This window comes from Rattus norvegicus, chromosome 6 (genome assembly GCF_021556685.1).
Source record: "Rattus norvegicus strain SHRSP/BbbUtx chromosome 6, alternate assembly SHRSP_T2T, whole genome shotgun sequence".
NCBI lineage: Eukaryota > Metazoa > Chordata > Mammalia > Rodentia > Muridae > Rattus > Rattus norvegicus.
Window position 1 is genome coordinate 78916256 of NC_141539.1, and position 14223 is coordinate 78930478.

At 40.5% G+C, this 14223-nt stretch overlaps 1 protein-coding gene across 11 annotated transcripts in view; it reads right to left on the reverse strand.

Moving 5' to 3' along the window:
* 2700097O09Rikl (RIKEN cDNA 2700097009 gene like) overlaps positions 1-14223 on the reverse strand; it is a 45129-nt gene that overhangs the window by 14139 nt on the left and 16767 nt on the right. For 5 of the 11 annotated variants that reach the window (XR_015621887.1, XR_015621888.1, XR_015621889.1 and 2 more), the window contains 4 exon segments: positions 6384-6505; positions 4243-4381; positions 2639-2760; positions 469-579 (listed from right to left, as the gene is read on the reverse strand). Coding sequence is in view for 3 of the 11 variants with exons in the window: in NM_001108022.1 (NP_001101492.1) it covers positions 469-579; positions 2639-2760; positions 4243-4381; positions 6384-6505 (494 nt within the window). In the remaining 8 variants the exon portion in view is untranslated. 11 annotated transcript variants of the gene reach the window in all.

Consider the following 14223-nt stretch of genomic DNA (forward strand, 5'->3'; position numbering starts at 1 on the left):
AGAGATGGTTAATATTCTTTGCATTGCCATGTGAAGTAAAGAAGCACCTTAGTGAAATTTCAGGGATCAGTGCATTAAACAGACCCCTCCAAAACCTCCAAATCTTTTATCTTGTTACTTTTCTTCTTACAGGAAAAAGGGGAAACTTGTTCTAGCCTAAGATCGAGATCCTTCCCTAATGACCTCTCCTGTGACATTTACAATAGCTCTCAGTTTGCAAGAGGATAAGCAACCATGAGCAGTGCAAGCCATTTAATTCCCAGTTTAATGAAATACATTGGCAGCCAGCCTTGGAGAGCTACAGTTCTGTTACCCAAACTGTCTGACACGGAGAAAACAAAGGAAACACTCTCTCTAGTGAGACAGCTGGTCAGCTCAGAGCACGCCCACACAACAGCAGTGCTGTGAGAATACAGAAGCAGTTAGGTAAGATACACAGAAGTAACAGAGAAAACACGGTAAAGATACCTTTATTCTGTCACCGAACTGGTATTTCTTTATGATCATTTCCTGCAATTGGCAAAACTCTCCACTCAGCTCTACCCCACAGAGCTGCACTGCTGAGCTGTAAAGGTAACCCTGAAATGGGAAGACACACATGTGACAGAACAGTCAGTTCGTAAGTAAAGGTTTATGTCTGCCTGAGTCATAAAAACCAAATTATTACAAAACTCACAAAGTTCAGAACTTCACTGATCAGGGGTTTGATTGAAGTTATTAATTCTTATTACACAGCTACATTTTTAAAGACTGGTTTTTAAAGTTTCCATAAAGTTTGATAAAACTGGGCATTCAGCAAAATTGGAAATTATGAAAATGACCACATTCCCAACTCTGTGGGGTCTAGTCAGCCTTCACAGTTTCTGGGGAGGTTCCATCCAGGAGTTAATGTAAGGAATGCAGTGACAACCATACACCATTTGGAACTAAGGACCGAAGGTAACCGACTCAGTCAGTTAACAAGGGCAGGAGAACTGCTGGGATGTTTCTGTTACAAAGTAACAAAAGATAATCTGGAAGAAGAAAAAAAATCACCTAATTTTGTCAGGTAACCTTCTGTTTAAGGGTTTTTTGTTTTTTTAGTTTTTTTTTTTTTTGTGTGTGTGTGTTTTTGAGAAAGAACTCATGTAGCACAGGTTGGCTTTAAACTTATCTTCTGGATGCTAAGATTAGAGACATGTACCACTATGGCTGGCTCCTGAAGATGACCACCTACCAACACATGCAAAAACCAAGTTTGAATCTATAGCTTCATCACATGTTTATAATACTTACTTATAACATGTCTCAAAGTGCATATGTCAATACTAAGGAATCTGGTATTGATTCAGTGATCTACTGTAGAAAAAAAAATCAATATATTCACATTATCAACACTTATACTATACCTGTGAAGTCAGTTATTTGACATTACATTTTTTGCATAGCTTTTTTTCTTTCCTTTCCCTCCCTCTCTTTGTTCTTTCTTTTCTGTGTGTCTGTGTGTATATGGATACATAGGTGTATGTGCTCATGACCATGCCAGAGAATGGTGTCTTCCTCTCCTACCCTTCACCTTACTGCCCAAGATAGGCGATAGTCTTTAAATAAAGCTATGGAGTGAGATGGGCAAAGCAGCCGCCCTTACAACCCTCTCTCAGAAGCCTTCCAAGAAGCCATCAAACTGCACCATCTATTCACAGAATGCAAGTTTAAGTCAAGCATCAAGGAGTAAGTTTCTGCCTAAAGCAGAAAGCAATTCTGAAAACTGACAGCACCTGCTCCTGGCAGGAGTCCTACTATGGCCTTGTGGAATTTTTGTTTTGTTTTGGTTTTTTTAACAAGGTACTAATGATAGCTAGAAACCATATTTGAATTTTTTTAACAAATTGATTTAAGAATGTTAAGTACTCATGATTTGAATTTAAAACAAAAGCTACACTGATGTGAGATTTCAGAAACAAAAGAAATGTGCATGTTTTGAGACACAGAAAATTGGATATAATGTATTCTTGGACATCACCATCACCCTGTGTGCACACTTCAAGACAAGGAACTAGATATCCAGAACTAGTAAGTGACTCGCTATGGCCACCCAAAAGTTTCTTGGGCCCAATATATTTCCTTTTTTTTTTTTGGTTCTTTTTTTTTGGAGCTGGGGACCGAACCCAGGGCCTTGCGCTTCCTAGGCAAGCGCTCTTTTTGTGAGTTCTTATCCTCAATCACAGTGCTTAGTGGGCTGAGGCAGGAGGGTAAGGGTTTAAGACTATCCTCATCTACATAGCTAGTTTGAGGTCATATTAGAAACACCCCCTTCCCCACTGCAAAACAAAACAAAACAAAAAACAGAGGGGGTAGTGAGTTGGGGGAGGAGAGGAGTGTCAGCTACATGGTCTATTCTGTTTATATTTGTCATCTGTGTTGTGGAGACAAACCAGGAGAAGAAGAAACTGGGCAGCTGGTTCTGTCTTTGAAATTCCAAACCCAATTATTGCCATCAAGTAGTACTTAGGAGCCTGCCAATGGACCGTATTTTAACCTTATCCTGTTACTTTAATAATAAAGCCAAGCTGTCACCTTGGACGGTGGCAGGCAAAGCTGTCGCTAGCAGGAGAAAGTATTTTCCACATGTTGAGTATGTCCACAAGCTGCACTTTACCCCATAAAGGACTGTGCCAAGTCTGGAACCAACGTCAACCAAGACCTTTCCTGACAGATCAGGGAGCACATGGTGATAAATGAACTTCAACTCCATGAGGGAGAAGGAATGAGAAATAAATCCTGGAGAAAGAAGAGAATGAGCACCAAGTTATACTTTTTGTTTGGGGGTTTTGTTGTTGTTCTTTTTTGTTGTTGTTGTTTGAAACAGAGTCTCCCCATGTAGCTCTGGCTGCCTGGATCTCACAGAGGTCTGCCTATGTCTACCTCAGAGTTTTGGGGTTGGGCTTTCACCTCCACACTTGCTAGCTGGGGTCACTTCTATCCTTGTCTAAGTTTTGTACCCTAGTTTCCATGATTGACTGACTCTGGTTTTCCTCTGACCTGGAGGGAACTCAAAAGACTCAACAATACGATGTCCTACATGATATAATTGTTAGGAAGAGGAGATAGCTTGGTCAAACAACAACTACAATACCTAAAGATGGAGACCGAATGGAGGCGGGTGGACCAGCCTCCAGGAAGACATAGAGGGTATGCCTTTGTCTCAGAGACGGAGGGGCTAGGCCACTGAAGGCCTCACCTCCCTAGGATCCTCATCCTCACAACCCCTCAGCACACCAGTGATTCCTCTGGGGGGTCCTGAAGCTAGACAAACCCCTTGTCATCTGAGTACTTGTCAGAGTATGTGACAACTATCTTAGACTCATTAGTTATCTGAGCTGCTCTGGGTGTCCAATCATCATTTCTAACTGATTACACGGGTAGATAGAGGCTGCTCCTCAGGCTTCTACTGTCAAACCCAGGTCTATAATGTTTACAATCCAGCCGCTCATGTACAGTACTGCAGTTATTCATGCTTCAGTTTTTCCTCTAGCTCCCAGCCACATCTTTTTCCATCCTGTGAATGTCATCTTCAGAGATGCGTCACAGGCAAAACAAAGTCCAAATAAACATTTCTCAGAGTTGCCTGTCTATTTTATCACCTCCTGACTTGCTAAGCAGGGAACCTATCTCACGGAAGTCAGCATGTGGTCTGAGTATTAGTCTCTCTTGAGCATGTGAAATGTGAGCCCCGCCCTCTGTTTTCAGTCATGTCTGATTAGTCTCTGGATTAGAGCTGTCTCTAATTAACCAGTTTCCAGATGTGGAAGCATTTCTAGGTAGGATACTGAATAAATTAATCTCCATAGATTTTTTTTTAACTTGAAAAAACAAAACTCTATTGCATCTATCTACCTATCCACCACTTAATCTACTTACTTGAGAGTGTGTGAGGTGGAGTGCAGGCACGTGTGTGCCTCAGTGCACACGTGGCGGTAAGAGAACTTGAGGAAACTGGTGCTCTCCTCCTACTGTGTGGGTCCCAGTAATCGAACTCAAGTCACCAGGTTTGACAGCAAGCCTTTGCCTGCTGAACTATCTGGCTGGCCCTTAGAAAATATTTCTATGTGGATTCCCTACTTTTAGTTTTGGTAATGGCTATGCTAGAGGTTAGCTTTTATCCTAAAATACGTTCAATAGTCTTATTATAAATTTAAACACTAAAGACATGAAAAAAATCAAAGCCACTTAAGTAAGAGCTCTGCAAACGTGGATGCCTACCCAAAGGCGCTGTTTGGTGTGAGCCACACACTGTACAGTAGTTTCTGCTCATTTTTCCTTCCTCACATAATGTATCAATAAAGTCTTCATCATAGAGGAATGCATCAACGTGAACTGTGGGTTCTGGCTGTTGTCGTATCTGGAAAGACACATCAAAGGAAACAAAGTTCAAAGAAGCTTCTTTTATTGCTAAATAAGGCAAAACAGCAGTGGCCGCTATGCTACACTCTGAGAACAGGCACAGAAAGACACTGCTGCTGAATCAGTCCTGTTTACCGCACCTCCGTCTTTTTTTTAAACTGAGACACTGATAACTCTGTCTTTAAGCTGGAAGGACACAAAACTGGCTAAGATTTAACTTTGAGTCTTACATATCAATTACCATCAAAATACCTGGCAAGACATCTTTATTCAAAAAGCCAAGTTTTCAAATTGCTAAAATACTATTAAAACTTCAAGTTTATATATGTGAGCCTGGTAGATTCCATTTGTAATACCTGTATTAGGAAGACTGAGTCAGGAATGTCTGAATTTGAGGCAAGCTTGAGCAATATAGTAAATTCAGTGGCCAGCCTGGGTTACAGCCTGTGTCAAAAAACAAAACAGGGGCTGGAGAAATGGCTTAGCCATTAAGAGCACTGACTGTTCTTCCAGAGCTCCTGAGTTCAATTCCCAGTAAACACATAGTGGCTCACAGCCATCTGTAATGGGCGCCTGATGCCCTCTTCTGGTGTGTCTGAAGACAGCTACAATGTACTCACATACATGAAATAAATAACTAAATCTTAAAAAACAAAACAATCCCCTCAATCCAAAACATCAAAAAACAAACAAATAAACAACCAGGCTGGGCATGGTGGTACAGGCCTTGGTCACAGTACTTGGGAGGCTGTGGCTAGCACAGGCAGATTTTGAAGGCAGCCTGATCTACACACCAAGTTCTAGGACAGTCAAGGCTATAGTAAAATTGTCTCAAAAGAAAGTAAGTCAGACAGTGGTGACATATGCCTTAAATCACAGCACTCAGGAAGCAGAAGTATCTCTGAGTTCAAGGCCAGCTTGGTCTCAGAGAGAGTTCCAGAACAGCTAGGGCTACACAGAGAAACATAGACTCAATAAACAAACAAATGAACAAACCTGTTATATGTACAATATATAAATATATTATAATTATAAATATACATTATATGTTAAATACATATTTAATACATAAAATATGCTAAAAACGTGTAGCTGCCTCCCAAGTGCTTGAATTACAATGCTTTTTATTTAATAGCACCCCAACTATATTACAAATCCGGTACCAACACCACCCCAAACTGTACTCTGAAATCTCAGTTTTTTTTTTTTTTTTTTTTGGTTCTTTTTTTCGGAGCTGGGGACCGAACCCAGGGAATCTCAGTTTTAATACTACCTTCTACTTCGCTCTTCTTTTTTCCTTGAGATAGGATTTCTCTGTGTAGCCCTGGTTTTCCTGGAATTTGCTCTGTAGTCCAGGCTGGCCTCTGAGATCCACCTGCCTCCGCCTCCTGAGTGCTAGGATTAAAGGCATGTGCCACCACTGCCTGGCTTTCTTTGCTCTTCTGAGATCCATTCTGAAGATTAGCTTTAGTTCTAAGACTTGCTAAATTTAGTTCACAATATCCACACACTACTGAAATGTTCTGGCTTGAAGCTGGTGTGGTGTTACATACCTGTAACACTTGGGAGGCTCAGAGTAAATTTTGAGGCCAGCCAGTTCTACAGAATAAGACCTGAGCAATAAAACCTGAATAACCACCAAAATAATCACACACACAATACCCCGCCCCAACCCCCTCCCAAACTACAATGAACAACCTGAAACACTGGATTAAATTCCTCAGCTCAGACGTCTATAAAGAGAAAAGGACTGTCTGTTAACACTTAATATTTTTAAAAAAATAGGCTCATAAACAGGATTCTCTACAAAGTGTTCACTAAGTAACCAGTACCGGGGAAATTCAAAGATTAAAGCCTCAAAAGAAAGGAGTACATGACAGAAACAGTAAATGAAAAACTGCATAAAGCTAAATTTACAACTAAGGAGACTACAATGTGTGGGGTTGGGGAAAACGTATTTCTTGAGTTTGACAAAAAGAAATGAGTTTGGATCAACATACTTTCTGAAGGGCTAGATGTTCTGAGCAAAGCATGGCTTCTATAGGCAAACAGTCCCGAAGGTCAGTGGCTATGCTCTTCAATATAATGTCATTGTTATCTTGAGTAAATTCATCGAAATCCCCTGAAAAAGAGTAAAAAGGAGGGGGCTGGAGAGATGGCTCAGTGGTTACGAGAACTATCTGTTCTTAACCAAAGGACCCAGGTTCAATTCCCAGCACCTACATGGCAGCTCACAACTCTCTGTAATTCCAGTTCCAAGAGATCTGACACTGTCACCTACACATACGTGCAGGCAGAATACCAATGTGCATAAAATAACAATACATTATATTAAAAAAGAGTAAAAAGGGAACCGAAATACCTCTCATTCATGCCATCATACCTAGACTAAGTGATTAGAGATGATGCGCTTTCCATCAGAGAAGCCTGCTAAGCACGGACAGAGCAGCACTAGCCCAAGGTTCATTTAAAATGGAGAATGTTTCAGGCTGTCAAGATGGCTCAATGAGTAAAAACACTTCTTTTTTTTTTTCTTTTCTTTTCTTCCTTCCTTTCTTCCTTTCTTTCTTCCTTTCTTTCTTTCTTTCTTTCTTTCTTTCTTTCTTTCTTTCTTTCTTTCTTTTTTTCGGAGCTGGGGACCGAACCCACTGAGCTAAATCCCCAACCCCGTAAAAACACTTCTTAAGAAGCATGATGACTGGGGGCTGGAGAGATGGCTCAGTGGTTAAGAGCACAGACTGCTCTTCCAGGTCCTGAGCAATTCCCAGCAACCATAAGGTGGCTCACAACCATCTGTAATGGGGTCCGATGCCCTCTTCTGGTGTGTCAGTAACAGCACACTCATATACATTAAGTAAACAAACAAATAAACTTAAAAAAAAAAAAAAAACCACAGCATGATGACCTCAGTTCAATCCCTGGAATCCACAAGGCAGGAGGGAATAACTCCCACAGGCTGTCCTCTGATCTCTACACATGTGCTATAGAGCTGTACACACACACAAAATAAACAGATATAAAAAAACATACATTAAAATAAAATGAATCTTTTCTTCCTCTAAACTGCTCATCAAATAAAAGCAAAGAGATTCAAGAAAATAAGTAGCATTTAAACCACTTTCTTTTTACTCATGAATAGTATCCCCTTAGTTTTCAGGGTATTAAAGTCACTAACAAATAATAAACTATTTCATCTTTGACCATGTGACATTGTTCAAGGATATCTCAGAAGACAGATAACTTCCGTCTTGACTCCAAAACCTGCATCCAAACTGTGAAAGGAATAGGGCAGGGGACACTGTGGCCCGGGTGGCAGTGCTTGTCTACTTGTACTGGACCTCAGTTTGTTCTTAGCCACTCATAAACAAGATGTGGTATCTTGCGCCTATAACTCTAAAAGGCAAGAAGATCATACCTTAAGATTATTCCTGGCTATATGGTGACTCTGAGGATGCTGGGCTACATAAGACCCAGTCTTAAAACATAAACCAAATAAACAAGAGTAATATTGTCACCAAATACATAATCTACTTGAAATCATAGCAAAAGATGAACACACACACACACACACACACACACACACACACACACTCATTTATTTATAGACATTAAGGTCTACTTTGAGGTCCAAATAGGCCTTGAACTGAAAGCAATCCTTCTTCTTTAGCCTCCTGGAGTATTGTAATTACAGATGTGTATTATAATGCCTGGCTAAAACAGCGTATTTCTTTAAAATTATTTTTTAAAAAATATTTACTATATGTGTATGAGTGTTTTGCCTGTATGCCCATGTGTGTTTCTAAGGAAGTCAGAAGACATCAAATGCCTTGGGACTGGAGTTTGGTTGTGAGCCGACAACATGTGGGTCTTGGGAACTGAGTCACCTCTCCAGGAATCAAATAGTACATTTTAAAAGGCTATAACCAGAGCTGGAGAGAGCTGGCTCCCCATTTAAGAGCACTGACTGCTCTTCCAAAGGTCTGCTATTCTCAGCTCAATTCCCAACAACCACATGGTGATTCCCAACCATCTGTAACAGGAGTCAATGCCCTCTTCTGGTGTGTATGAAGACAGCAACAGTGTAGTTATATACATAAAATAAATAAATAAAGCTTAAAACAAAACACTGTGACCAAACTTGGTCTGGTAGAAGGGGAGACTAAAGAGGGCAAAGATATGGTAAGAGATTAATAATGGGTTAATCTAGGTAAGAGTACAAAATGGAATTAATTTTTCTGTAGTTTCTACTTTCTATGGGTTAAACTGTATTATTTATAAGTAGTTCAAAAATAATCTAAAATAGAATATAACGTATCTGGAAATGAAGTACTCTTAAAAGTCGGCTTCTCTCTGCTCCCAGACCCGGTGAGAGAGAGACCCAACCGCCTGGTCAGGTGGGCACTCCTGAGGCTGCAGAGCGGAAGAGACCACCAACACTGCTCACCCCTGCCCACATCCCTGGCCCAAGAGGAAACTGTATAAGGCCTCTGGGCTCCCGTGGGGGAGGGCCCAGGAGCGGCAGGACCCCTGCCAGAGACACCGCCGGACCCTGAAGGAAACAGACCGGATAAACAGTTCTCTGCACCCAAATCCCGTGGGAGGGAGAGCTAAACCTTCAGAGAGGCAGACAAGCCTGGGAAACCAGAAGAGACTGCTCCCTGCACACACATCTCGGACGCCAGAGGAAAAAGCCAAAGACCATCTGGAACCCTGGTGCACTGAAGCTCCCGGAAGGGGCGGCACAGGTCTTCCTGGTTGCTGCCGCTGCAGAGAGCCCCTGGGCAGCACCCCACGAGCGAACCTGAGCCTCGGGACCACAGGTAAGACCAAATTTTCTGCTGCAAGAAAGCTGCCTGGTGAACTCAAGACACAGGCCCACAGGAACAGCTGAAGACCTGTAGAGAGGAAAAACTACACGCCCGAAAGCAGAACACTCTGTCCCCATAACTGACTGAAAGAGAGGAAAACAGGTCTACAGCACTCCTGACACACAGGCTTATAGGACAGTCTAGCCACTGTCAGAAATAGCAGAACAAAGTAACACTAGAGATAATCTGATGGCGAGAGGCAAGCGCAGGAACCCAAGCAACAGAAACCAAGACTACATGCCATCATCGGAGCCCAATTCTCCCACCAAAACAAACATGGAATATCCAAACACACCAGAAAAGCAAGATCTAGTTTCAAAATCATATTTGATCATGATGCTGGAGGACTTCAAGAAAGACATGAACACACTTAGGGAAACACAGGAAAACATTAATAAACAAGTAGAAGCCTACAGAGAGGAATCGCAAAAATCCCTGAAAGAATTCCAGGAAAACACAATCAAACAGTTGAAGGAATTAAAAATGGAAATAGAAGCAATCAAGAAAGAACACATGGAAACAACCCTGGATATAGAAAACCAAAAGAAGAGACAAGGAGCTGTAGATACAAGCTTCACCAACAGAATACAAGAGATGGAAGAGAGAATCTCAGGAGCAGAAGATTCCATAGAAATCATTGACTCAACTGTCAAAGATAATGTAAAGCGGAAAAAGCTACTGGTCCAAAACATACAGGAAATCCAGGACTCAATGAGAAGATCAAACCTAAGGATAATAGGTATAGAAGAGAGGGAAGACTCCCAGCTCAAAGGACCAGTAAATATCTTCAACAAAATCATAGAAGAAAACTTCCCTAACCTAAAAAAAGAGATACCCATAGACATACAAGAAGCCTACAGAACTCCAAATAGATTGGACCAGAAAAGAAACACATCCCGTCACATAATTGTCAAAACACCAAACGCACAAAATAAAGAAAGAATATTAAAAGCAGTAAGGGAAAAAGGTCAAGTAACATATAAAGGGAGACCTATCAGAATCACACCAGACTTCTCGCCAGAAACTATGAAGGCCAGAAGATCCTGGACTGATGTTATACAGACCCTAAGAGAACACAAATGCCAGCCCAGGTTACTGTATCCAGCAAAACTCTCAATTAACATTGATGGAGAAACCAAGATATTCCATGACAAAACCAAATTTACACAATATCTTTCTACAAATCCAGCACTACAAAGGATAATAAATGGTAAAGCCCAACATAAGGAGGCAAGCTATACCCTAGAAGAAGCAAGAAACTAATCGTCTTGGCAACAAAACAAAGAGAATGAAAGCACACAAACATAACCTCACATCCAAATATGAATATAACGGGAAGCAATAATCACTATTCCTTAATATCTCTCAATATCAATGGCCTCAACTCCCCAATAAAAAGACATAGATTAACAAACTGGATACGCAACGAGGACCCTGCATTCTGCTGCCTACAGGAAACACACCTCAGAGACAAAGACAGACACTACCTCAGAGTGAAAGGCTGGAAAACAACTTTCCAAGCAAATGGTCAGAAGAAGCAAGCTGGAGTAGCCATTCTAATATCAAGTAAAATCAATTTTCAATTAAAAGTCATCAAAAAAGATAAGGAAGGACACTTCATATTCATCAAAGGAAAAATCAACCAAGATGAACTCTCAATCCTAAATATCTATGCCCCAAATACAAGGGCACCTACATACGTAAAAGAAACCTTACTAAAGCTCAAAACACACATTGCACCTCACACAATAATAGTGGGAGATTTCAACACACCACTCTCATCAATGGACAGATCATGGAAACAGAAATTAAACAGTGATGTCGACAGACTAAGAGAAGTCATGAGCCAAATGGACTTAACGGATATTTATAGAACATTCTATCCTAAAGCAAAAGGATATACCTTCTTCTCAGCTCCTCATGGTACTTTCTCCAAAATTGACCATATAATTGGTCAAAAAACGGGCCTCAACAGGTACAGAAAGATAGAAATAATCCCATGCGTGCTATCGGACCACCACGGCCTAAAACTGGTCTTCAATAACAATAAGGGAAGAATGCCCACATATACGTGGAAATTGAACAATGCTCTACTCAATGATAACCTGGTCAAGGAAGAAATAAAGAAAGAAATTAAAAACTTTTTAGAATTTAATGAAAATGAAGATACAACATACTCAAACTTATGGGACACAATGAAAGCTGTGCTAAGAGGAAAACTCATAGAGCTGAGTGCCTGCAGAAAGAAACAGGAAAGAGCATATGTCAGCAGCTTGACAGCACACCTAAAAGCTCTAGAACAAAAAGAAGCAAATACACCCAGGAGGAGTAGAAGGCAGGAAATAATCAAACTCAGAGCTGAAATCAACCAAGTAGAAACAAAAAGGACCATAGAAAGAATCAACAGAACCAAAAGTTGGTTCTTTGAAAAAATCAACAAGATAGATAAACCCTTAGCCAGACTAACGAGAGGACACAGAGAGTGCGTCCAAATTAACAAAATCAGAAATGAAAAGGGAGACATAACTACAGATTCGGAGGAAATTCAAAAAAATCATCAGATCTTACTATAAAAACCTATATTCAACAAAATTTGAAAATCTTCAGGAAATGGACAATTTCCTAGACAGATACCAGGTATCGAAGTTAAATCAGGAACAGATAAACCAGTTAAACAACCCCATAACTCCTAAGGAAATAGAAGCAGTCATTAAAGGTCTCCCAACCAAAAAGAGCCCAGGTCCAGACGGGTTTAGTGCAGAATTCTATCAAACCTTCATAGAAGACCTCATACCAATATTATCCAAACTATTCCACAAAATTGAAACAGATGGAGCCCTACCGAATTCCTTCTACGAAGCCACAATTACTCTTATACCTAAACCACACAAAGACACAACAAAGAAAGAGAACTTTAGACCAATTTCCCTTATGAATATCGACGCAAAAATACTCAATAAAATTCTGGCAAACCGAATTCAAGAGCACATCAAAACAATCATCCACCATGATCAAGTAGGCTTCATCCCAGGCATGCAGGGATGGTTTAATATACGGAAAACCATCAACGTGATCCATTATATAAACAAACTGAAAGAACAGAACCACATGATCATTTCATTAGATGCTGAGAAAGCATTTGACAAAATTCAACACCCCTTCATGATAAAAGTCCTGGAAAGAATAGGAATTCAAGGCCCATACCTAAACATAGTAAAAGCCATATACAGCAAACCAGTTGCTAACATTAAACTAAATGGAGAGAAACTTGAAGCAATCCCACTAAAATCAGGGACTAGACAAGGCTGCCCACTCTCTCCCTACTTATTCAATATAGTTCTTGAAGTTCTAGCCAGAGCAATCAGACAACAAAAGGAGATCAAAGGGATACAGATCGGAAAAGAAGAGGTCAAAATATCGCTATTTGCAGATGACATGATAGTATATTTAAGTGATCCCAAAAGTTCCACCAGAGAACTACTAAAGCTGATAAACAACTTCAGCAAAGTGGCTGGGTATAAAATTAACTCAAATAAATCAGTTGCCTTCCTCTATACAAAAGAGAAACAAGCCGAGAAAGAAATTAGGGAAACGACACCCTTCATAATAGACCCAAATAATATAAAGTACCTCGGTGTGACTTTAACCAAGCAAGTAAAAGATCTGTACAATAAGAACTTCAAGACACTGAGGAAAGAAATTGAAGAAGACCTCAGAAGATGGAAAGATCTACCATGCTCATGGATTGGCAGGATTAATATAGTAAAAATGGCCATTTTACCAAAAGCAATCTACAGATTCAATGCAATCCCCATCAAAATACCAATCCAATTCTTCAAAGAGTTAGACAGAACAATTTGCAAATTCATCTGGAATAACAAAAAACCCAGGATAGCTAAAGCTATCCTCAACAATAAAAGGACTTCAGGGGGAATCACTATCCCTGAACTCAAGCAGTATTACAGAGCAATAGTGATAAAAACTGCATGGTATTGGTACAGAGACAGACAGATAGACCAATGGAATAGAGTTGAAGACCCAGAAATGAACCCACACACCTATGGTCACTTGATTTTTGACAAAGGAGCCAAAACCATCCAATGGAAAAAAGATAGCATTTTCAGCAAATGGTGCTGGTTCAACTGGAGGGCAACATGTAGAAGAATGCAGATCGATCCATGCTTATCATCCTGTACAAAGCTTAAGTCCAAGTGGATCAAGGACCTCCACATCAAACCAGACACACTCAAACTAATAGAAGAAAAACTAGGGAAGCATCTGGAACACATGGGCACTGGAAAAAATTTCCTGAACAAAACACCAATGGCTTATGCTCTAAGATCAAGAATCGACAAATGGGATCTCATAAAACTGCAAAGCTTCTGTAAGGCAAAGGACACTGTGGTTAGGACAAAACGGCAACCAACAGATTGGGAAAAGATCTTTACCAATCCTACAACAGATAGAGGCCTTATATCCAAAATATACAAAGAACTCAAGAAGTTAGACCGCAGGGAAACAAATAACCCTATTAAAAAATGGGGTTCAGAGCTAAACAAAGAATTCACAGCTGAGGAATGCCGAATGGCTGAGAAACACCTAAAGAAATGTTCAACATCTTTAGTCATAAGGGAAATGCAAATCAAAACAACCCTGAGATTTCACCTCACACCAGTGCGATTGGCTAAGATCAAAAACTCAGGTGACAGCAGATGCTGGCGAGGATGTGGAGAAAGAGGAACACTCCTCCATTGTTGGTGGGGTTGCAGACTGGTAAAACCATTCTGGAAATCAGTCTGGAGATTCCTCAGAAAATTGGACATTGAACTGCCTGAGGATCCAGCTATACCTCTCTTGGGCATATACCCAAAAGATGCCTCAACATATAAAAGAGACACGTGCTCCACTATGTTCATCGCAGCCTTATTTATAATAGCCAGAAACTGGAAAGAACCCAGATGCCCTTCAACAG